Source organism: Arabidopsis thaliana, chromosome 4, assembly GCF_000001735.4.
Source record: "Arabidopsis thaliana chromosome 4, partial sequence".
In the NCBI taxonomy this organism is placed as follows: Eukaryota; Viridiplantae; Streptophyta; class Magnoliopsida; order Brassicales; family Brassicaceae; genus Arabidopsis; species Arabidopsis thaliana.
The window spans coordinates 12699495-12722298 of record NC_003075.7 but is presented as its reverse complement, the minus strand read 5'-3'; the positions used below and the strand labels follow the sequence as shown (position 1 = coordinate 12722298).

Sequence of the window (22804 nt, the reverse complement as noted above, 5' to 3'; positions counted from 1 at the left end):
ATGTATAGATTCTTGGTAGCAAATCTGAAATCAACGGTGACATGAGAAATGGTCGCCTTGAATCCCCTATGTTTTAAAGACTTATTTCTACTTTGAGTATGACTGAATACAAAACCGGTTTCAATCTTGAATTGTGTTTTCTATACGGCGTCAAAAGTTGTAGGATCCATCTACTGTTAGCAGATGGGGGAAATATATGATGTTTCTTGATAGCAAGAAGGTAACGGATGTCTTGTATTTTGCAGGCTCTTCAGGCTTCAGGAGACATCTGGATGTCTTATCAAATTCACGAGAGGTCATTGCGTACCCAAATGATTTAAAGAGTGAGAATCCTATTCCGTTTTGGATTATTTTAATTGATGTCAAGGATTCAAGGAAATAATTAGATGAGAACCTTTACATAGAAATCTCTTCATCTCATTTAGAAGTTACAAATCCGTCCACATTTTTTTCTACCATCCCACCGGCCATTTTTGTTTGTTGATAGAAATTGTTTTAATCGTCTTCAACCTATACATTATGTACAATAGTAAACTCAAAAACCTCATAAATTACGACCTTAAATTATATACTTTTTTTGTATCATAATCTTTGAAAAATAATCCATATAGATTTATACATTTCTAGATATACATTTCTCTAAATCATATTGTACGTAAAAATCCACATATCTTTAACCATGCATGTTTTACGTACACATTTATAAATGAAAATTTTTAATCTACGATATTATGTTTACTATTTCGCGAGGGAATGAGTCCTTGTTAAAACTATAAATAGAAATCAATATCAGTAAAAATGTATTATATTAAAATATTTATAAAGCTAATATGAAATTTTTTTATGACATTTGTTTTGCGGTGATATTAGTCCAAACTAGTTAAGACTTAAAAATCTTTTTAGTAAATAAAAGTAATAATAATAATAGTTGATCGGTTGGTCCAAGTGGCTCCTGACAATCTTCACACACGGTTCCAACACTTCCTTGTTCCATATCTTTCTCTGCATCTCGGCTACACCTTCGCCTTCCTTGGCTGCCCTAATTGCCTCTCGAAACGATGCTGTAGCATCCACCTTCTTTATGTCCCACCCGGCATTTCTCAGCTTGTTGATCTTCGTGATTTGATCCTTTGTGAGCTGAAATGTGTTTTCTTTGATGGCTCTCACCGCCTTCTCATAAGCCTCCTTTCTCATAGGGTCCCATTTATCCATGTCATTGTCCCACTTGTACATTTTGAGGTAGTCATCAAACTCTTGCACTCCTATAGCCTTCCATATCCCCAATGGCTCTTTCGGGGCCTTCTTAGAGCGGTGGAACTCAGCGATCTCCTCGAACATACCTGACTTCATCATAAGATCCAAACGTAAAGAAAGATACTCGAATAACACAGACTGATCCACATCTATCCAAATGAAACAACAATCATATTTCAACTCGGAGCAGATTGAGCCCTTGTGATCAGAAAACGGATAGTTTTCAGGGTCATAAGATTTTGCAAGGAGAGCATGAATGTATGAGTTGGATCCACCGGCAAGGATTGGGAGCTTTTTACGTTGAGTAATCTCGGAGATGGCTTCAGCCGCCATAACGCGAAATTCTGCCGCTGTGACTTCTCCAGCCTCCGGGTTTAGTTCACCGAGAAGGTGATGTGGCACTCCACGTCGATCTTCAATGGTCGATTGATTCGTGGTGATCTTCAAGCCATCGTAGAACTGCATTTTGTCAGAGTTGATGATCTCGGCTTTAAAATGTAAAGCGAGATCAACAGAGAGTGATGACTTGCCAGAACCGGTGGCACCCATGATCACAACCATTTTGTCATTACACTTCATGTCGTAAATTGAGATTGAGAAACACGAATATACACAAACAATGTTGCTATGCTAATATCATATTTTGGTTACCCCATGCATACATATATATACTGTAGGAATGTGTTTATGAATGAAAGGAAAGCTTAAAATTGATCACATAAGTCTATTATAACTCTATATTAAAGTTTTCTTGATTCGTTAGTTTTGTTCATTCATTATTTTGTAAATATCTATATTAACATTTTTGAAGATATTTTTATCTAAAATAAGAATGTAAATATTCAATTTTACAAACATAGAAATAAACATAAATATAAGAGATTTTGTCTAAAAACATATTTATCATTTTAATTTGAAATGTCTTTTTATTGATAGGTGTTTACTTGCCAAAAAAATAATAACTCCTATATGATTTTAAAAGACAGAAGTTCATTCATTCAACAATACATAGATAAAAATAAATATTCTAGTCTTGTATAGATAAATATTTATAACTAGTCATAAGTTATAGCAGCTTGATCCAATAAAAAAATAATAGCCAAGTTATTTTTTTTGTTTTTGACATTTATAGATCGACATGTTTGATCCATAACCAATTTCCTACTACGAGTGGTAACGCGACTTAGTGGAATCGAATTCCGGTGAAGAAAGCAAAGTCAAATGAACTCCTAATTATTGTGTAGCTTTTGAAACACTTTATTTTAATAAATGGCTAACTCACATAATAAAACGATTTTGGATTATACATGTAGAAAGACCAAAGTAAAAGCAGTCTTGCACCGCAACCTTCTTCTCCACCAACACGATTACACGATACTATGAATCCTTGTGCCGTCGTTAGCCACAAAATCAACTTATGCCAACGATATTTTTCCATACTAAGGCTAAATACAGACCCGACTCACATCAAAAGCTAATGAATCAATGAATAATGGCATCCAAATTTGTGGGGTGAATTTTAGGCAAAAAGAAATGAAATTATATGCTAAATATACGAATACTGTAACTTACATAGCAATTGAAGTTACTACGTATGTAGATTTTTTTTGTCTGGGCATGAGATATTTATGTCAAACACGAAATGCTTCAACAAAACATAATGTATTCTTTTATAATATCATTTTATCTCAATGTTTTGGCGACATTTACAATGAGCCTCATCAAGGCAATCTTTGTTATAAACAGAATTCATTTTTTCCTTTTTTCTTATTTCTCATATTATAAAACGTAGACATGTTGTCATCTTATATAAGTCTTAAGCCTGATATTATTATCGAAAATATTCATCATGTGACATTCTTCTGAATCTTCAAATATATACGGCTCGATTAACCATGCATAATTTTAAGTCAACTACAAGTCTACAACACTTGTAAATCTTCTTAATTCGTTGCTCTCGTCTTGTTTTGTTAACAATTGACACCGAGCACACTACTACTCTGGTAGTCTGGTTAATTAAGTATACCTTTTTAAAAAAAAAAAATCGGAGTCATTTTCCTGCTCCAGAAATTAGATAGATACAAAATTAGTAAGAGATGCAAAACTTAACCACATTATTTCAAAAACTGAATTACTAATTTACCATAACACAGTTTCTATGTGATGTATACATATTCATTTACTTATTTCCATTTGTATTATGAACCAAAAAAAACGAAACCCGCTCGGTTTAACATCCATTAGACGCGAAGGCGCATGTTCTCATCGTCGTCATCAACGGCATCGGCGGCTCCAGCTGCAAGATCAAGTAGTTTCTCCATCTGCACTGTCATTTCCTTGAGCGTGGTTGAAGCCTTGTCAGTGTTTTTCCCAACCAATTCATTCACGCGCCTCATGCTGTCACTGGAAGCCCTGACGTCGTAGTTAGCCGTGTCGGGGGATGCCTTGAGCTTCACATTTGCACTCTTGAGATCAGCTGCCACGGCCAAGTAGGCCTTGTGGCACTCTGTAAATGCAACCTTCACCGTTGGATCTTTCTTCGCAGTCTCATCTACGAAAATCGCTGTCTTCTCCGCGTGGGATATGGCCAAGTTGATCACAGCCTCCGACAATGGAAGCTGTATAAGATTTCATTTTTTAGCATAAACTACGATAATGATCATTCCCATTAAGGATTGAGATGTCAAAGAAAAAACAATTCGTTTACAATAAACAACATATGTTTAGAGATGTTAATGTTTGTATTGTTTCAAACCCTTAATCTTTTTGGCTTCCAACTAAAAAATAAACTGGTAATAAGTGGACCAGATCAGAATTCTTATACGTTACTCTAAGTATCTTTTAATTTACAATGTGTGATTCTAAACACGTCAATTTCTGTTTTAGGTGAAATAATTTAACCTAAAGAAAATGAAACATTTCAACTTTTTCATATATAAAAATATTTGTGTTGCTGATTTGAAAACAAGCAGGAATAAGAAAATGCAAACAAATAATAGAGATCATACCAGGCCAATGGGAGCAGCTGTAGGGGGATTGGTAGTCAAAGTTTTAACGCAGAAAGCTTGGTCATGGGAACGATCGCAGATGGCGTCAATGTATTTCATGTGAGGGGAAGCTGAAGCAGGAGATAAGAGTAGTTGCAACGTAATTGCCGCCGCAGCGAAGGTGGACAGAACAGAGGACGTTGCCATTTCTCTTAGCGTCGGAAGTTTTGTTGCTCAAGTTTCCGGTTGTTATTCAGTTTTGTGTTGTTTGGCTTTTGGTTCAAGGCGGATATATATGTATGCTTAGGGTTTCATCTAGGGCTGGATAACTTTAGAATGTGCTATATTATAACTGGTATCAAATAACGTTAAACTTTAGTAACTTTTTTCTTATGTTTTCTAAATTTGGCCAATGTAAATAATTCGTGGTTTGTACAAATTTAGTCAAAGACAACGTCCAGTATCGTCTTACTTTGTTTAGAAAATGGATGTCGTGACTCGTGATCATAACTCATAAGTGTTGAGCAAAATTAGACAAGTAAATGCCCTAGGGATTACTTTAAAAAATAACTATTTATTAGTTTTTAGATTTAAATAGTACGAAAAACTTATTTTAGTCATAAAATACAAATTTTGTTAGATTTGATATTTCCTTTAATCGCAGTGCTGCTAATTGCATGTAAGAGAAGATTATAAATTGGATTTTGGCCGAGCTAAAAGACAGCATGACAATGTTTAAGGTAGATGTCATGGACGCAAATACAGAATGGAATATCCACATAATATTAATAAAATAGCACAATACACATTGTAGAAAACGAAAAGAAGATAGAAGAACTACTACTCTTGGTATAGTACACTCAAGATTACATTAACTGATCCCCAAATCCCTGAAACCAATTCACATCTACCGACTTCTGTCCTAAAAGAGAAACCCCACAAACCCTTATCCCCTTCCATCCTTTGCTGTTGCGTAGCTTCGACTTTCCCTCACATCTGTTGCTGCTACATCCCAGCTCCCACTTCTTCTTCCCCAGCTTTCATGTCTTGCTTCTGTCCTTATCGAGCCTGCTCTCTCATGGTCTATGTCCAATGTGTGATGAGGCTGATTGTTGTTGGCATCTTCTGCATTACAACGCCGTGAGAGATTCATTAGATCGTCTCCAATGTCTAGATCGTCTTCCACTTTCTGTCGCCGGGTCACATTTTCGTCTTCTGCTTCCCCTGATTCCCTGGTGGTGCTAGGCAGAGTAATAACTCTTGGGGGTTCTTCTTCGATGAAGGCTCTAAAGTTGTTCCTCGAGGGCTTCACCTTTGAGCAAAAAACTTCCAGGAAATTGTTTGGACAGCCACGGTTATAGACAATGCTCCTGCTGTGTGATGACCTGTACCGGAGTTTCTCATAGGTTGTCTGAAAAACTTGCACGGTGTTGCTATCAGTTGACTTACAATTTGCATACAATATTAATATGTATATACGGGAAGGTAATAACAGGGATAACAAGTAGAAAACAGAATTTTAAAACAATAGAGACCAACTGACCTGGTTTGTACTTATGAGGTACAAGTGAAACGCTGTGAGCCCTCCAACAAACCACAGGGCAATAAAGCAATATATCATCAACACAACAGCCCAAGGTGATTCTTTCATTGCCCTCCACACAGTTGCTTGTTGATGATCCATCAGAATCTTGATGTATACCGCCGACATCGAGAAAATATAGATGCAGAGAAGTGTTGACGAAGAAACAAACATAAAGAAATACCTATAGTTTCTCTGCCAATGGACAGAACTTTCCCAGTCAGAATCACAGGACAAAATGGCAGACAACAGATTGGCCAATCGGCAGATAAAACAGATCTTGGCCTTTCAGATAACAGAAACAGAAACCTCACACTTTTTTGGGAGATAAAAATTTACGAACTTTATATTTTTCAAAGTCAATATGCTTTTGATTGAGCTTACCAGTCCAATGCATTGTCCCACCCATGGGCAATGATGATCAAAGCGCTCAACACAGTTGTTGCATATGGAGCAATGAGAGCAGCGAGGAGGCCTGTAAAGCATGCATGTATCACAGTATTTCACTCTAACAGAAACGCCATTAACAATGACTTCTTTCGTCCTGGGAATTTGAACACTCGGTGTTTGTCTTCCATCAGCTGATACAGTTGTCTCATAACGTAGGTCTTCCTCTGGTGGATGCGAATTTCGAGGAACAATACCAGGATCTCGTGCAGATGTGAAGAAGAGGAGGATCAATACCTATCAAACCCAAATTCGTGATTCAGAAAAGCAAAAAATAACAACGCCTGAATGCCACACAACAAGTGACAGAACAGGAGGACAGGGTTTAAGCTTCTAAGCCGGGTAAGAAACAAACAATGAAATAGCTGATAAATGTTGTTGATTACCCGATTAGGCAGTAAGCAAACAGGAAACAAACATAAAATCAGAAATCAAATATTTACAACAATGAGATATATAGGACTATCAGATTGGGTATCGGAGAAGACTTACATAAATAGTGAAAAGAATTGCTACCACCATGATAGCATATCCCGCATTGTAGGGAGAGAACTCATGGCGAAGGTGCCTTGCTACAAATACACAGAACAAAACAACCGGAACTATGATCAATAGCAAGGTAAGAGGCAGTGACCTAGCATCTGGTCCAAATATCAATCTCCCACCCAGGATGAATTTCTGCAAAAGAGAGAGGGACCATTTATTGGTATCACCATACTGAATTTAAAACATGTGAAGAGTCAAGCATTGAAGATACTTCCAATTGTTAATAAATTACAAGGAACATTCAACTTGATACAAGGTTATGCAAAAATGCATGGTCATGCTTTGAGAGTGAATCAAGAGATACTTCAACGATTCAGCTCAACAACATTAGTTTACACGTACCAAAGTAAACCAATTGCGTAACTAAGATTATGCTACACAGGTGAAACTCGAGAAAAAACGAATTCCAAATCATATTCATACCAGAGAACAGAATTCAGAGAATATTCATCTCCCAACAAAGAGAAAACACACAAAAAACCAATAAAATTCCAGGCTCAATCATTCGATGAAAAAAGGACTTACATTGCTTCCTTTCCAGACTTGGAATACCCGTTGTGTCATGGAGAGAAGAAGATTAAAGCGACAGAATCAGAAAGTCCTAAGCTAACCAGCGACGGAATTCGAAGGATAGCTGTGTAATTCTCGCCGTGTTCTCCCTCCGGCGAAGAAGAGGGTTTTTATCCCGACGAAGAAATCGACGGAAACCTAATAGTACCAGAAATCGCGAGCAAAACCCTAAGGATTACACAATTATAAGGCTCGCGTGCGACTTCTGGTCTGACCTCCTTCAATGGGCGACGAAGACGAACGAGCGAATAACCTGAGTTTTTTTTTTATTTTTATTTTTTTATGTTTAAACGTTTTTGTCTGCCTTTCTCTTGTTTTAAATTATGACGTAATCATGTTTATCTCCTAAACCACAAATTACAATTAGTGTCCTCAATTTTTCTGCGCATTTTGTGTCAGATTTCATTCCTCGTGCAAACTATACAATTTCAGTTGGTGATTTTTTTGTTTTTGGGATACATTATTTTTTTGTAGGAAAACAACCAAATACCATTTATTTGAGTCATTGTCCATTTTGTCTTTCAATTGACTATCAATTACAATTGATTATGATCGCAAATCAACTGGTTTTGACTAATTCTATTGAATTGTTTGAACCTGTTCCTTCTCAATGAGCCAAGAATTTGACATGTTTGAATAGACACTTAATAAAACTTTGAAAGTTTGTAATTTAAAAATAAATTGTAGAGATGAGGAAAATTCCATTTAATGTTAAAATTTTACAAACGAATTCTCGATTATTTAAAGATGATGACATGTATACCTTGCAAACATAAATCCCTTTATTATTAAAAGGGAAGTACAAATTGAATTTTTTTCTAATTTGGCCTCAATTTTGATTTCAATTTTGGATTTTATTCTTTGCTATTCAAAATTATTAAGGCTAATTTGGTCTTAACAATCTCCTAAACTTTATATGATCCGATTCAATCTAAACCGTTTAATAAAATTAATTTCTTTCAATCTAAACCGTTCAACAAAAATAAGGAATCTATGTCGTTTTTGAAATCAAAATATAATCACATTTCATCTCTAAAAACAGTATATTCAATCACGAAATCAATAATCAATAATATCCAAACCATTTATTACGATTCTTCACTAATCACTAGAAATTTATATTTATAAGTTTAAGATATCAAATTTATTCAAATATTTAGTATAAGAACCAAATAAATTGATTGCCCGCGGTAAACCGCGAGTTAAAACCTAGTTTATATGTAAATGGGTGGAAACAATAAACAAAAAGCAGCTGAATTGTTTTTAATTTTAGCGTAATTATTTACTTATTTTTCTAGGTTTTGCACGTAAAATGAAAGGAATATAATCTCTATTTTTCATCATGATTAGTAGAAACTTTAACAGGATCCGACGTAATTACATTTTTATCTTTTTGTTTGCGTTAACTAAGTTATCCAGTCAAACCCTTAAAATGTCTCGGCGACATAAAAATATTCGAAAAGCTACCATCGTATCATTTCTATAGATCTCCCTAATCTATATGATATATCACATTTCTTTCAAAATTCTTTTTTTTTTTTTTTTTAACAATTTATTGAGATCTATCATGTAGATTAGGGAGAACTATAGAAATGTCAATAAGCACAAAAGTTATCTTTATCATCAAAAGCTATGCGACAACGCTCAACAATCGACATCCACGCATCTAGCATATGTTGAACACATAAAGCAACCCGACTAAATCAGCATACTCCATGGATATTACTCTTTAGATCACCAAGAATGGTAGTCTCGTTTGTCCTTTAGATGTCGAATCTTTTTTTCGAAAGCTTGTAAACTCGAAGTTCTTTGAAGAACAACCCTACTCCCAATCAACATTTTAACATACGCATAATTTCATCCAAAACACATACAAATTGTTTAAAACCACATTACCATTCATTTTATAGCATATACGGTTGGAAGTGCTAGTTTATGTTCTTCAGCTCAAAAGAGTGGTAGTTATTCTGAATAGAAAACAAAACATCTGAAAATGGCGGGCCACGTGAAATAAAATAGAATATGATGCCAATTGAGACAATAATATATATACATAGTCGTAATAAGAGTGATAAAAGCTTTGTGAAGCCTACCTAATCTAAGCAGGGCCGCTCGCTCCCACCAAAGGACAAATCTCTCTCCCGCACTCATCTCTGTTCATTGGTTCCTCCCAAAAAATATCAATCAAATCGGAATAAACTATACGAATCCTCCAATATAAAGCTCCACCCTTTCTCTTTCTATCTCTCTCTCTCCATTGTTGACTGTCTCTCTTCCCTCGTAAACATCGCTGTCTCTAAAGATGGCCTCTCTCTCAGGCCTATACTCTTCTTCTCCATCTCTCAAACCTGCCAAAAACCATTCCTTTAAAGCATTGCCGGCGCAATCTCGAGATTCCTTCTCTTTCCCACATACCTCCAAACCCACCAATCTACCGTTGACTCTCTCCTCGGCTCGTTCTGTGGCACGCGACATTTCTCATGCGGATTCGAAGAAAGAGCTTCTTAAGGATCCGGATGCGTTGTGGAAGCGATACCTCGATTGGTTTTATCAGCAGAAAGAGCTTGGGTTGTATCTGGATATTAGTCGGGTCGGATTTACCGATGAGTTTGTGGCTGAAATGGAGCCAAGGTTTCAAGCTGCGTTTAAGGCTATGGAGGATCTTGAAAAAGGGTCTATAGCGAATCCTGATGAAGGAAGAATGGTTGGACATTACTGGCTTAGGAACTCTAAGCTCGCACCTAAGCCTACTTTAAAGACCTTGATCGAGAACACACTTGATTCTATTTGCGCTTTCTCCGACGACATAATCTCTGGAAAGGTCAGTTTTTGATCCCACCGGCCTTGTTTGGCATTATGATCGTAATGGAAAAGATAGTTTTATGCAGAGTGTCTTACTTAGATCACCTTTTGAGTGTTGTTTGGAAATTTCTGATGCTGGAAAGATAGTTGTATGCAGAGTCTTACTTAGCTCACCTTTTTGAATCTTGTTTGTTTGTTACTCCCACTCAATTTTGTTTGTATGTTGCAGATAAAGCCACCATCTTCTCCTGAGGGTCGTTTTACTCAGATACTTTCTGTTGGCATTGGAGGCTCGGCTCTTGGACCTCAATTTGTCGCTGAGGCCTTGGCTCCTGATAATCCTCCATTGAAGGTATCGCATACTGTTCTAATTGCAGTCAACATTACATTCCCTTGCTCTTAACACTCTTAGCCATCCCCACTAACAAATGGGTGTTCTTTATCTTTGCCTCGTAAAAGGATGTCCTCTCTTAGGTTTTTCTGATTAAAAGAGTCTACTTTGTTGTCTACTGTTTTCTGACTTTATGTTCTTCCTTTGGTTGTTGACAGATAAGATTCATTGACAACACCGACCCTGCTGGAATTGATCATCAGATTGCACAACTTGGGCCAGAGCTGGCCTCGACTTTAGTAGTTGTCATCTCAAAGGTGTGTCCTATATTCAGTTGTGTTTATATGATGGTTGGTCCTGATATTGGCGAGCATGATTAAGTTTCTTACGTATTTCCCAGAGTGGAGGTACTCCTGAAACTAGAAATGGACTACTGGAAGTGCAGAAAGCATTCCGTGAAGCTGGTCTGAATTTCGCAAAACAGGTGTTAATCTCAGGTTTTTGTTTCCGCTTTTTGCTGAAATCCATGTCTCTACGAACATGGGAAGAATGCTGTATGATAATGGTCAAACTGGTTTACACGGTTGGAAATAATCTGAGAAAAGTGGACTAATTTTTCATCTCATTAACAACAACAAAAAAAAAAAACTGGCTTCTCATGGATCATTAGACAGTAGACACCTTCAGATGTATTGGATATAATTTAGCTTCAACTTCTGCCCCACTGTAGTTCCTCAGCAGCAATTTCGCGCTGTATGCTTATGCAGGGTGTTGCAATAACCCAAGAGAACTCATTACTGGATAATACGGCAAGAATTGAAGGTTGGCTAGCTAGATTTCCTATGTACGACTGGGTGGGTGGAAGAACATCAATAATGTCTGCAGTTGGTCTGCTTCCAGCAGCACTACAGGTAATTTGTACATAAGCGTAAACTTTCTATGACCATTCTTTGTTATTTACACGAAAGCATTGTCATCATATAGGGGATTAATGTTAGGGAGATGCTTACTGGTGCTGCTTTAATGGATGAGGCTACTAGGACAACTTCGGTAAGTAGTACTTATTGCAGCTTGTGTTGAAGATGAGTTTACTTACCAGGTTTTAGTAGAATGTCATATCATACGGTTGGGTTTCCTGACTCATACACTTTAGATAGTCTCTACCATGACTCACTCTAGCCTGTAAATTTCTTTCTTCTTTCAGATCAAGAATAACCCTGCAGCGCTCTTAGCTATGTGTTGGTACTGGGCTTCCAATGGCGTTGGTTCCAAGGTGTTTTTCCTCAACTTTTTTGAGAGTTCTAAGGCTATCAAGGAGATTGAGTTCTTATTGACCTTATTACTCTATTCTTGCTTTCTTTTACAGGATATGGTTGTCCTTCCTTACAAGGATAGCTTATTGCTATTTAGTCGGTATCTGCAGCAGCTGGTCATGGAATCACTAGGAAAGGAGTTTGATCTTGACGGTAACACTGTAAGCATACTCTTCAATTTTCTCTGCAGTACCCCAAATCAAAGTTCATGAGCATTTACTGAGAACTGAGAAGGTGTAAATTGGTCTTGCAATTAATGCCCACTCTTATAAATCAGAAGACCTTGGTTACTTAATTACTTGTGCACATGATTGAGTTCAGTTTGTTACCACTCCTTCATGGAAGAATTGAAACTTGTGTACTGTTTCCTCGACCCTGTTATTACGAGTGTGATCCCAAGGACCGGTTCTTTGAATTTGCAGGTTAATCAAGGGTTAACTGTGTATGGAAATAAGGGAAGCACAGATCAGCACGCGTGAGTTTCATTTATTCATATAGTTTTACTATTGAGAGAGCATAGCAAATAAGGAGCTTTTTAACAGTATTTAATTTGTTTATTTCATTAGCTACATTCAACAGCTGAGAGATGGTGTGCACAATTTCTTTGCAACCTTCATAGAAGTGTTACGGGACAGACCCCCTGGTCACGATTGGGAGCTTGAGCCAGGTGTCACTTGTGGAGACTATCTCTTTGGGATGCTACAGGTCTGATTTATGAATCTCGTTTCGCACAAATTAGTCAGAGATAATATACACTCTTTAGTAACACTATATATGGTGAATTTGTCCAGGGAACTAGATCTGCTTTATATGCAAACGGTAGAGAATCCATCAGTGTTACAATCCAGGAAGTGACACCAACATCTGTTGGGGCTATTATAGCTCTTTATGAAAGAGCTGTTGGTTTATATGCCTCAATTGTGAACATAAATGCTTACCACCAACCCGGTAGAGATATTCCTCCCATATCTAGAAACCGATGTTCTGTAATTGCCTAATTGATATTTGTTTACTGAATCTGAATAAAAAACGATTTCAGGTGTGGAAGCTGGGAAAAAGGCAGCAGCAGAAGTTCTCGCCCTGCAAAAGCGGGTATTGTCAGTTCTTAATGAAGCCACGTAAGAATCAGACCGAGTCCGCTTCTTTGTCAAAAAATCTTGTCTCGACTCATGAGAGACCACTTATATACTTCTTTCTGTGGCTGCAGTTGTAAAGATCCGGTAGAGCCATTGACACTGGAAGAGATAGCTGATCGTTGTCATGCTCCTGAGGAAGTAACGTCCAAATCCTTGAAACTTGTTTTTTCATTGGTAACTTTTCGAACGCACGTATCAAGAAGTTTTTATCTTTGAATATGCAGATAGAAATGATATACAAGATCATAGCGCACATGTCTGCAAACGACAGAGTTCTGATAGCAGAAGGAAACTGTGGATCGCCACGAAGTATCAAAGTGTATTTGGGCGAGTGCAATGTGGATGACCTGTACGCATAACAAAACCCAACACTTTCTCAAACTCCAAACTCTCATTCTCTCCATTCCTTATTTCTTTCTGCCATGTCTATGATTTTGAAAAAGAAAAAGATTGCAATAAGAGCCAGGAAACACTTGTGTACTTGTTTTGAAATAAAGATAATTTCAGAATGTTACAAATGTTGATTGTAATGATAACATTGGAGATAGATTCATCAATCAAGCAGGCTCATGTGAAACAATGATCTCAACACTCTTCTGCTTGTTTTTTGGTTAGGTGTTCTTTTGTTGCATAAACAAACAAAAGCTTAAGCTAATCAGCAGGTTAGAGATGCTCAACAACTTCCTCCCATGTGGTTAGATTGTATCAACTATAGTTTCTTCAATTAAATTCACTTCTGAATTTTCTTAGAAAACCCCATTCAGATCTAACCAAGATAACTCTAAATATTTAATTTTCCATAATAACTTTTCACTTGCCACTTTTGAAATTCGAATGGAATATGTTGACAAAAGAAAATGGTAGATCCACCGTAAGAAAACAAGACATAAGTCGAGTCGATTGTCCCCACCACCACCTATTTAGTAGCCTACCATAACAACAAAAAAATTATAACGTTACAATCCCTTTTATCAATTTTCAAAACCAAGATGTTGAATCGCTTTCCCATGTCATCACTACCCGTTATGCCATAGCTCCTATCAAGCTGGTGAGCGTACTAAACGACACCGCTTTGGGGAGGTCTTACCAACTCGATTGCTTTTCCTCTCTACCCTTTCCCAAATTTGAATTCCCAATTTTTTCAAAATCAAAAGTAAATACTAACAAAAAGCAAAAATATCAAAAAAAACAAAGAAAAATCATTTTGAAGTGCACAGATATCAATCGTCTCTCTCCCTCTCTCTCTGTGAGAAAGCTTTCTGATTAAGCTTTCGTCGTCTCCTCCATTGCAAAATCTAGCTCGATCTGTGAAGGTTTCTCTGAGTTCTTCAAAAATCTCTTCTAGAGAAAGACTTCATTAGCTCAATTTTAGCAACTTCCTCCACCTCCTTTTACTCACACTGTGCTTCGATTTCAACTTCGCATTTCACAATGATCCCCAACGGAGAATTGAGATTACCTGCTCTCAAGGTCCGTGAAGACCGCGTGTCACCCTCAGCTCCTATTCCGGTCACCAGAACCCTAGTGGCTGATACTGACGTCACTTCCGATGACGATATGAGTACAAATTCCGAGGATGTCTCTCTCGATTCGTCTCCCGAGAACAGTAGAGTGTCCAGTGCCGTTGGTCGCAGCTACGGGAGAAATTCTTCTTATTATACTTACTCCGAGGTGAGCTCATCAAGAGAGACTTTGGTCGGTGCGCGCGAACAGACGGGACCTAGATTTGATGGTGATACGGAGGAAGATGAATCCACCGATTCAGCTTCTAGCACGCAATTTTCTCCGCCGCCGGCAGCTGGGAGGATTAACGACGGCGTATCTCAGGTGGAACAAACTCACTTCCCTAAGACGGACAGGCGAGCAACTGTCGAGAAGGTTTTAACCTTAACCTTTTGTGTTAAGATCAGAGATCTTAGAAACAATTTAGTGTGATGGATGATTTTAGGCGTTCGTAGAGCTAGGATGACCAATAAAATTGACAGATATGGAAAGATATGCAATCGCGTTTTGTTCTCATCTGTTTTTATTGTGGTCTGAAGATTTGGATTTTGTGATCATCTAGTCATAACAATGTCCAAATATGATCAGGAGCTTGTGCTTTAGCTGATGATCTAGGTCTCTATGTAAATCCAGAAAAGAGCTGCTTTTCTGTTTTTTGTACTTTCCCTTGTAACATGGTGGAACGACTAGGATGTCTACAGGATTTGTTTCTTTATTGATCTTATAAAAACTCCAGTTCATATTGCAGGAGTTTGATGAGACGTTTTCTTCTGAAGAAGTAAGCGATATTCCCAGTGCCCCTCCATTTTCCGGGGCAGCAGAGGAATCTGAAGAAATTAAACCAGCAACTTCAAGCGTTCAAGTTTCAGAAGTCAAAACAGGAGATTGTGTAGAAAGTAGAAAGACTGGCCACTTTACTAGGTATTCTATTTTTAGCTCTTAAATGAATTGAGTTCTCAATTTGGTAAACTAATTTCAGTTTTTGCTTCTGTTCCTATAGACCTAGTGCAGCTTCTGAGTCATCTGGGCCACCTGATCAACATCCAGCTCGGCTTCCTACTTTTCATGCAAGGTAGTTATGATCTAATTAGTTTATTCACTGCTTCAGAAACTGGATATAGACAGATAGAAAACCTCAGTTATCTTCACTTTGTTCAGTATACAAGTTGGATTCTTTTTAATCACTCTGCCAACATTTTTTATTGAACCCTGATACAGTTCTCGTGGGCCATGGCATGCTGTGGTTTCCTATGATGCATGTGTACGACTTTGTCTGCATGCGTGGTCAACCGGTTGCATGGAGGCTCCCATGTTTTTGGAAAATGAGTGTGCTCTTCTACGAGAAGCATTTGGGTGGGTTTATTATAGCCTCTTTCTTAGTTTTCATATGTATTTCTTAAATTTCTCTATATTATTGCCGTGAGTATAATTTTTTATTTCTTTATGCAACCTAAGTTGAAGGATGGTTTTTCGTCCACATGCATCCAAAAATTTACTGAATAACAGATTTGTATTTGGGTTAATACTGACTAACAGGTTGCAGCAACTCCTTTTGCAATCAGAGGAAGAGCTTCTGGCAAAGCGATCTTCACAAGCTCCGCACGAAGGAGTTGCACCAAAACCCAAGAAAAACATTGGCAAAATGAAGGTGCAAGGTAAACTTGAGTCCTGTTTCATTTGCTATCTGGCTACCCCTCATATAACAATAGTCGTAAAATATATGTGTCTGCTTTTGCAGTACGACGTGTTAAAACAGTTATGGATGGTCCAACCGGCTGTAGTATATCATCTTTGAAACCATCGTTGATAAAGTTTGAGAAAATCCGGATTCACTTTTCCAATATGTCAACACGCTTATTTTCTGGATGGCGGGCTCTAAGGAAGATCCATGTCCGTGTACCAGCCAATGGTTCTTCTCTTCCTCGTCAAAGTCTGGCATATGTTCATGCCAGTACACAGTACTTAAAACAAGTTTCTGGTCTCCTGAAAACCGGTGTCACAAGTCTACGTAATAATTCAACATCTTATGATATTGTACAAGGTATGTGAAACTTATTAACTACTAGCCTATTCGGGGAGAATTAACTCAACTTGACATCTGAGTTTAAAATGATAATATGGCACTTATATGTATTTATATCAGTATGCGTGGGCATAGTTCGAAAGAAATTGTATTTCCATGTTTCCCAGTACACTACACTCACTCTCTTATGTACAATAACTTTTATAATATTGATTGACCCGTTCGGTTCTGTCATTCAGAAACATACTCGTGTAAGTTAAGATTGAAAAGCTTAGCTGAAGATAACGCCATTATGATGCAACCCGGATCTGGTGAAAGCCATGTTTTGTATGTTCCTATGTTCCCAATTCTTCCTTTCACTCTCTCAAATCTACTTGGGGTAGCTTTCCCTTATTGTGAAGTGTGACGAAGTATATGGAATTTCAACAGCTTTCCTGATAGTCATGGAGATGATCTGATTGTTGAGATCCTGGATCCAATGGGGAAGGATTTTGGGCGTGTACTTGTGCAACTAGCTAATATTTCTGAAGATTCGGTAAGTCATTTCTACTTGCCTTTTTTATATGTTAGTACGTTTCAAGTGATTCTAATGAAGAAACCATACAGGCTGAGAAACTTCGCTGGTGGTCTGTTTTTCGTGAGCCAGAACATCAACATGTGGGAAAACTCCAGCTCTATATTGACTATTCAGCAAGTTTTGATGATAACAGCCATTTGAAGGTGTGTTAACTATCTTTCACTCATTATATTTGGTACCTTTGGTGATCTCTTTTTTTGCTTCGCTCTCTATAAGTGGATTGGCGTTTCTTTTTAGTATACTGAGAGACACTCCAGCAGTCCATTTCCTTTAGCAACTTTAAAACTTTATCTCGTACAACAATAGCATCTTCTCTTGGTCATAGTAATTAGATTGTTTGAACCTGAAAATATTATCTTACAATAGTTGTTAATTTTGGACTTGTTATTAGCAATTTTACTAAAAGAATTTCTAAGAAGTAAGCACGTAGATTCAGCTCATCTCACATTCAATTCGTTCAATTCTAAGTTCTTTAATTGAAACAAGATTTATATTCTACCCTTTCAAAATTGTCTCTGAAAACATACAAAACTCATTGTATTGTGACTAGAAAATGTTGGTGTATTGATTTTGTAACTCATCTTTCCTTTAGTGTGCTTCTGTTGCGGAAACAGTCGCATATGACCTAGTCCTGGAAGTGGCCTTGAAAATGCAGCGATTTCAGCAAAGAAACTTGTTGTTATATGGTTCATGGAAATGGCTTTTGGAAGAATTTGCCACCTACTATGGGATTTCAGATGTCTACACCAAGCTCAGGTATACTGTACTCATTTTTTAATTCTTATCATTTGAGGGATATGCTATAACTCCATTTTCTCTATCTTTCTTGTAATGTTGCTTTTAGATACTTGTCCTATGTAATGGATGTCGCTACACCGACTTCCGACTGTCTCCATTTGGTACATGACTTGTTAACACCTGTCATCATGAAGGGAAATGGCAAGAGCGCCTTGAGTCATCAAGAGGTACATATGCATTTATCTATTATTAATTTTTCTGTGCGGTTTCTGTTTTTGTGTGGTTTCCGGAGTTATGTGTTTCTTGTCTCAAATTAAGCGACAGATAGGATACGACCCTAAAGTTAGCTAGTATACTTTGATCATAATACTTGACTCAGAGCACCACATTAGAATACAATGGTGAATCACAGACTTAGACTTCACGCAGTTGCTCACATGGCAATTTTCAGCATCAGACAATACCTCATATCACCCTAGTTAATCCTGTTTGTTGTTGTTTTTTTTTCTCTTGTGGAATCATAATAGTACTTTCTGCTTCTGAACTGCTTATGTAGCTCTACTTTTTATTTTTGCTTTCAACAGAATCGGATCTTGAATGAAATCAAGGACCAGATCGAGCAGATTCTAAAACTGGTCTTTGAGAATTACAAATCTCTTGACGAGTCGTCATTTTCTGGAATGATTGATGTGGTCAATTCTGCGTCAGGTGTTCCAGCGCCAGCACTCATTCCTGCTGTGAAATTGTACACGCTTCTGCACGATGTCTTATCACCCGAGGATCAGACTCATCTTTGTCATTATTTCCAGGTATATCATACAGCCTCTCAATTGCCTTGACTTACTCTTGAGTCTTGATCAGTCTTTTTTTCTCATCTATGTGGTATCAATGCACTTATAGGCAGCAGCAAAGAAGAGATCTAGAAGGCACATGGGTGAGACAGATGAGTTTGTTGCAAACAACAGCGAGCCCAATTTTTGGGATATGTCTGCAATGTCGGCTGCATACCAGAAAATGACAATGGCCTGCAAGAATGTAAAGAATGAGATCTATACTGATATTGAGATCCAAAATGAAGATATACTTCCCAGGTTAGTATACAAGTGAAAAATAGTTATGTTCAACTATTATTCTAAATAATTTATATAAGAGATAACTGAAATGCTACTGTAGTGGATATTATTATTTGCTGACCAAGCCTAGTCAACTGTAGTGGATACTGTTTTTGTTGGTGACAGACTCTTAAGTTTTAAAGTAGTGGCAGTATTATGTTCATCTTACAAGAGACAGACTCGTGAACTTATTAGCTTGACGGCCAAATTTTCTTTTCCGAAATTTGGTAGCAACTTCTTTTTCTTCCCTTAGCTTCTCTTTTAATATATGGTTATACCTAGTTAAATCACCCATACTATTTATCTTATGTGTTATCTACTATCTGTGAACCACTGTTGTGTCATTATAGTATCATATTTTATGTTATTGAGATGTTTAGATGTGTGACTGCACCTAAAGCTCTTGTAGCATAAGCATCTTCATGCAGCTGTTGATTGCCCCTGTGTTTGTTATATTGTTTTATGCAGCTTTCTTGACCTTCCAAACCTGTCAGCGTCTATATATAGCACTGATCTCTGTAATAGACTTCGAGCATTTCTCGTTGCTTGTCCGCCCTCTGGCCCTTCACCAACAGTTGCAGAGCTCGTGATTGCAACTGCAGACTTTCAACGTGATCTTTCCAGCTGGAACATTAGGTAGGTCGTTTAGATTATTTGATTTGTTGATTGTCTGTTATTTTTGACTGGTATCATATTTCAATTTACAGTCCTATCCAAGGCGGTGTTGATGCAAAAGAGTTGTTTCATCTATATATCATGATTTGGATTCAAGATAAACGCCTTTCATTACTTGAGTCCTGCAAACTTGATAAGGTATGTATACTGAAATTTCCGTGTGGTTTTCTTCAGATATTTTTTTTTCTCTATATTTTCCCTTGCTCTTTGTTCTTCTCAGCCTATGTCGTATCATTAAAACTAACTTCTTTGATCATTACAAAACCTGTCATTCAAGCAGGTAAAATGGTCTGGAGTCAGGACACAGCATTCAACAACTCCATTCGTTGATGAAATGTACAAGAGGCTGAACGAAACCATTCAAGACTATCAAGTTATCATTTCCAGATGGCCAGAATATATCTTTGTTCTGGAGAGTGTAAGTTTAGCTGTTCCTTCATAACTTTTGATTTTGGGATTGTGAATATATTGCGTATACATTCCACTGCATGTTATAAGCGTACAACTTTACTGTATTTATGGTGTGAATTTGGAGTGAAAAGGCTGACACTGATTGTGTTTCTTTAGGCCATTGCTGATGTTGAAAAGGCAACAGTGGAAGCTCTGGAGAAGCAGTATGCAGATGTCTTATCACCTCTCAAAGAAAACTTGGCTCCAAAAAAACTAAGCTTCAAGTATGTCCAAAAACTGACCAAAAGATCTGTGATTCCATATGTAGTCCCGGATGAGGTGAGCATAACTTTCCTGCATTTTTTTTCCTTTACTTCTGTTAAAAAAATCGTTTTGTTTTGCTGAGAAGTTTCTGTATCTGGTTGGTGCAGCTGGGCATTCTATTAAACTCCATGAAGAGGATGCTTGATGTTCTACGGCCTAATATAGAGGCTAAATTTAAAGCATGGTCTTCATGCATTCCTGATGGTGGGAATGCAGCTCCTGGTGATCGTCTTTCTGAGGTGACAGTGATGCTCAGAGCCAAGTTTCGTAGTTACCTTCAGGCTGTGGTCGAAAAACTTGTAGAAAATGTGAGTTTCCCTTAACTCTTTTATTTCCTAGCTATTCGTATGTTGTAGAGCAGGGATCTTATATTAGAGATAAGCTGATCAAAATATGTTGTCAACAGCAAACATAGAATGATTTGTAGTGCATTCCTATTGCGATTTCTACTGTTTTGATGTTTCCTGTGTAACATTTGTCCATGTTTTGTTATCTTGTTGGGTTAGCATGTTTTGAGATCTTCCCTTCATTATATGCTTGTGTTGTAACCGGATATCTTGTTTCTTTTCAGAGCAAGCTACAAAAAACGACAATGTTGAAGAAGATTCTTCAGGACTCTAAAGAAAGTGTTGGAGAATCAGACATCAGAAGCAAAATGAATAACCTCAAGGAGCAGCTCACCAACACAGTGAATCATCTACACTCGGTTTGTGAGACGCATGTCTTCATCGCATTGTCTAGAGGATATTGGGATCGTATGGGACAGGTAACTATTTTTAATGGCCTCTCCTCTCCTGACATTTTGTTTTGCGTTGTTGGAGAGCTAATTATTCTTGTGTGCGTGATAGATTGTTTTAAGCTTTTTGGAGAACAGGAAAGAGAACAGAGCTTGGTACAAGGGTTCTAGAGTTGCTGTCTCGGTAAGTCCCAATAAAAAAACTGCTCTTACTTAGATTGTATGAGTCACCTGATCTTACATGGAATGATGCGTATTTTCAGATATTAGACGATACATTTGCAGCACAGATGCAACAGCTGCTTGGCAACTCGCTAAGAGAGCAAGACCTGGAGCCTCCGAGATCGATCATGGAGGTCCGGTCGATTCTTTGCAAGGACCCTGCAGATAATAAAGCCAAATCGTTCTACTACTGAGCACCTTAACAGCTAAAAATGCTTGAAAGATTTCAGATCTCATTTGCTCGTCTGCTTGAAGCTTCAAGTATTTTACTTGGTGGAGCAAATCGTGGAAACCTTGAGAAAGCTTTAGATGTATAAGAAAGTACAATGGGTACCACATCTTTCTTTAGTGCTAATCAAATGTCAATATATTACAAGACTGGCATCACATCTGATACGAATTGTAATAAGAGTTGGAAGTCAAAGTTTTACTACAAAACTCTTTATTAAATTAGAATGAACGTGACAGAGTATTAAATTAAAAACTTCATGTAGAACAATATTTGGCAAAGCTGATAAGATCTCTAAACTCTTTATCTGTTTGTCTTCCTCGTTAAAAACATAGCAACTTTTGCACAAGTAATTCTTGTAGTATTAGTCTGTCAGCTACGTCATAAGGCCGCTCGTAAGGGTAGCGTTTGTGACGTGATGTTTGAACTGAACCATCACATATGACGCATTTACGCTCTCGATAGGGTGGTTTGATCAAGCGGAAACCTTGTACCTGTAGAGACTTTTCATTCTCCTTGATAAAGTCGAGATTTTCATGTCCCACTAGAACCTTCCTTTGAGCAAGATGATATCTTGGGTCAGCAGTTCTCACAGAAGCTTCAATGTTGTTTATCAAATTATCTACCTGATCAACCTCAACAGGGGTGTTTTCACCATCCCACAACAGAGAGACTGCGAAATCTGGATAAATAATGAAAGGACAAAACAATGAGATAAAATAAGATAAAATTCTTAACTTTACAATGAAGATACAAAATCAAAACAATGTAAGGGAAATTAACAATAAATTGAACAGTACCTGGATCTTTCTCCATAGTTACCAAGCTTTTGATGGTGGGAAATTAAACTGGTGAAGTTAAGAGTATAAGTAGAGGGTATATATATATATAAATTTTAATCATCTAATGAAAGTTTGTACGTCGATTCTTTTAGTGCTTTTAACATTTTGCTAATCTTTTTTTTATCTAATAAATTTATATGTAGTTATTATTTAATATAAACAAAACATAAGCAAAAACTTAAATTTTTCTAAGATAATAACTACATATAAATTTATATATTTAATATAACTAATTGGATAAGTATGACACTGGTAACAACTTGCTTGTAGAGATGCAGAAGCTGGTTGGAAACAGAGTCACCAACAAGAAGAAGAAAGTGAAACAAAAACTTCTTCTCATCTTTGTTTACTTTTTATTTATTTTCTTCTACAAAGTGAAACAAAGAAAGTTTGGTCAAGAATCTGAATCTGAATTTTTTTTCTTTCAAAAGATTTATTTCTGCAACTCATACATAACTCGTAGTA

The 22804-nt window shown here is 37.2% G+C and overlaps 8 protein-coding genes and 1 long non-coding RNA gene across 13 annotated transcripts; 2 read left to right on the top strand and 7 right to left on the bottom strand.

Annotated features, from left to right (window-relative positions):
• Nucleotides 1–52: 52 nt before the first annotated feature.
• Nucleotides 53–305, bottom strand: AT4G07280. The gene has a single exon (NR_142127.1). It is a non-coding gene; the product is annotated as an other RNA (long non-coding RNA).
• A 550-nt stretch (nt 306–855) lies between these two features.
• Nucleotides 856–1905, bottom strand: IPT4 (isopentenyltransferase 4). The gene has a single exon (NM_118598.1). It carries the CDS (start codon nt 1831–1833, stop codon nt 877–879), a length of 957 nt encoding a protein of 318 aa, NP_194196.1. The 5' UTR covers nt 1834–1905; the 3' UTR covers nt 856–876.
• A 622-nt stretch (nt 1906–2527) lies between these two features.
• AT4G24644 (Putative membrane lipoprotein) lies at nt 2528–2692 on the bottom strand (the record flags this gene model as incomplete). The annotated part of the gene is made up of 1 exon (NM_001125572.1): nt 2528–2692. One exon carries the CDS (start codon nt 2690–2692, stop codon nt 2528–2530), a length of 165 nt encoding a protein of 54 aa, NP_001119044.1.
• Nucleotides 2693–3011: 319 nt separating this feature from the next.
• APPB1 (Plant invertase/pectin methylesterase inhibitor superfamily protein) lies at nt 3012–4511 on the bottom strand. Its single transcript, NM_118597.4, has 2 exons — nt 4263–4511; nt 3012–3872 (listed from the first exon to the last, which is right to left on the bottom strand). Exons 1-2 carry the CDS (start codon nt 4446–4448, stop codon nt 3495–3497), a joined length of 564 nt encoding a protein of 187 aa, NP_194195.1. The 5' UTR covers nt 4449–4511; the 3' UTR covers nt 3012–3494.
• A 397-nt stretch (nt 4512–4908) lies between these two features.
• AT4G24630 (DHHC-type zinc finger family protein) lies at nt 4909–7675 on the bottom strand. The gene is made up of 5 exons (NM_118596.3): nt 7342–7675; nt 6763–6948; nt 6208–6507; nt 5785–6018; nt 4909–5652 (listed from the first exon to the last, which is right to left on the bottom strand). The coding sequence occupies exons 1-5, from the start codon at nt 7378–7380 to the stop codon at nt 5188–5190; spliced, it is 1224 nt and encodes a 407-aa protein (NP_194194.2). The 5' UTR covers nt 7381–7675; the 3' UTR covers nt 4909–5187.
• Nucleotides 7676–9473: 1798 nt separating this feature from the next.
• Nucleotides 9474–13653, top strand: PGI1 (phosphoglucose isomerase 1). Of its 2 annotated transcripts, none has more exons than NM_118595.5 (14): nt 9474–10207; nt 10418–10540; nt 10738–10836; nt 10920–11003; nt 11287–11430; nt 11504–11569; nt 11724–11792; nt 11886–11993; nt 12255–12307; nt 12399–12537; nt 12624–12780; nt 12872–12950; nt 13040–13106; nt 13193–13653. In NM_118595.5, exons 1-14 carry the CDS (start codon nt 9689–9691, stop codon nt 13325–13327), a joined length of 1842 nt encoding a protein of 613 aa, NP_194193.2. In that variant the 5' UTR covers nt 9474–9688; the 3' UTR covers nt 13328–13653. The 2 variants fall into 2 exon arrangements, with proteins under 2 accessions (NP_194193.2, NP_001078444.1); NM_001084975.1 differs by having other exon boundaries at nt 13197–13547.
• Nucleotides 13654–13874: 221 nt separating this feature from the next.
• On the top strand, nt 13875–21982 carry AT4G24610 (pesticidal crystal cry8Ba protein). 4 transcript variants are annotated; one of them, NM_118594.4, is made up of 21 exons: nt 13875–14846; nt 15220–15392; nt 15472–15543; nt 15690–15824; nt 16008–16126; nt 16210–16512; nt 16734–16821; nt 16924–17029; nt 17101–17214; nt 17664–17827; nt 17916–18036; nt 18394–18618; nt 18710–18900; nt 19390–19557; nt 19629–19734; nt 19877–20014; nt 20164–20325; nt 20418–20618; nt 20882–21076; nt 21159–21230; nt 21310–21982. In NM_118594.4, exons 1-21 carry the CDS (start codon nt 14400–14402, stop codon nt 21460–21462), a joined length of 3453 nt encoding a protein of 1150 aa, NP_194192.2. In that variant the 5' UTR covers nt 13875–14399; the 3' UTR covers nt 21463–21982. The 4 variants fall into 4 exon arrangements, with proteins under 4 accessions (NP_194192.2, NP_001329819.1, NP_001329820.1 ...); NM_001341687.1 differs by having other exon boundaries at nt 15208–15392; NM_001341688.1 differs by having other exon boundaries at nt 14129–14846; nt 19874–20014; nt 21310–21775.
• AT4G24615 (uncharacterized protein) lies at nt 21378–21706 on the bottom strand (the record flags this gene model as incomplete). Its single annotated transcript, NM_001341689.1, has 2 exons — nt 21457–21706; nt 21378–21427 (listed from the first exon to the last, which is right to left on the bottom strand). Coding segments are annotated over exons 1-2 (201 nt in total), but the record flags the coding sequence as incomplete, so codon positions are not given.
• AT4G24600 (uncharacterized protein) lies at nt 21821–22326 on the bottom strand (the record flags this gene model as incomplete). The annotated part of the gene is made up of 2 exons (NM_118593.2): nt 22298–22326; nt 21821–22179 (listed from the first exon to the last, which is right to left on the bottom strand). Exons 1-2 carry the CDS (start codon nt 22311–22313, stop codon nt 21821–21823), a joined length of 375 nt encoding a protein of 124 aa, NP_194191.1. The 5' UTR covers nt 22314–22326.
• Between the last annotated feature and the right edge of the window lie 478 nt (nt 22327–22804).

Coding starts and splice junctions, on each gene's coding strand:
- PGI1 (NM_118595.5), top strand. CDS start 9,689: ATGGCCTCTCTCTCAGGCCTATACTCTTCTTCTCCATCTCTCAAACCT. Junction 11,431..11,503: donor TGCTTCCAGCAGCACTACAG/GTAATTTGTACA, acceptor GTCATCATATAG/GGGATTAATGTTAGGGAGAT. Junction 12,781..12,871: donor AAATGCTTACCACCAACCCG/GTAGAGATATTC, acceptor AAACGATTTCAG/GTGTGGAAGCTGGGAAAAAG.
- AT4G24630 (NM_118596.3), bottom strand. CDS start 7,380: ATGACACAACGGGTATTCCAAGTCTGGAAAGGAAGCAAT. Junction 6,949..7,341: donor AAGTCTGGAAAGGAAGCAAT/GTAAGTCCTTTT, acceptor TCTCTTTTGCAG/AAATTCATCCTGGGTGGGAG. Junction 6,019..6,207: donor TGGGACAATGCATTGGACTG/GTAAGCTCAATC, acceptor GTCCATTGGCAG/AGAAACTATAGGTATTTCTT.
- IPT4 (NM_118598.1), bottom strand. CDS start 1,833: ATGAAGTGTAATGACAAAATGGTTGTGATCATGGGTGCCACCGGTTCT.
- AT4G24610 (NM_001203896.1), top strand. CDS start 14,400: ATGATCCCCAACGGAGAATTGAGATTACCTGCTCTCAAGGTCCGTGAA. Junction 14,847..15,207: donor GGCGAGCAACTGTCGAGAAG/GTTTTAACCTTA, acceptor TAAAAACTCCAG/TTCATATTGCAGGAGTTTGA. Junction 15,393..15,471: donor AAGACTGGCCACTTTACTAG/GTATTCTATTTT, acceptor CTGTTCCTATAG/ACCTAGTGCAGCTTCTGAGT.
- APPB1 (NM_118597.4), bottom strand. CDS start 4,448: ATGGCAACGTCCTCTGTTCTGTCCACCTTCGCTGCGGCGGCAATTACG. Junction 3,873..4,262: donor CAGCTGCTCCCATTGGCCTG/GTATGATCTCTA, acceptor AATCTTATACAG/CTTCCATTGTCGGAGGCTGT.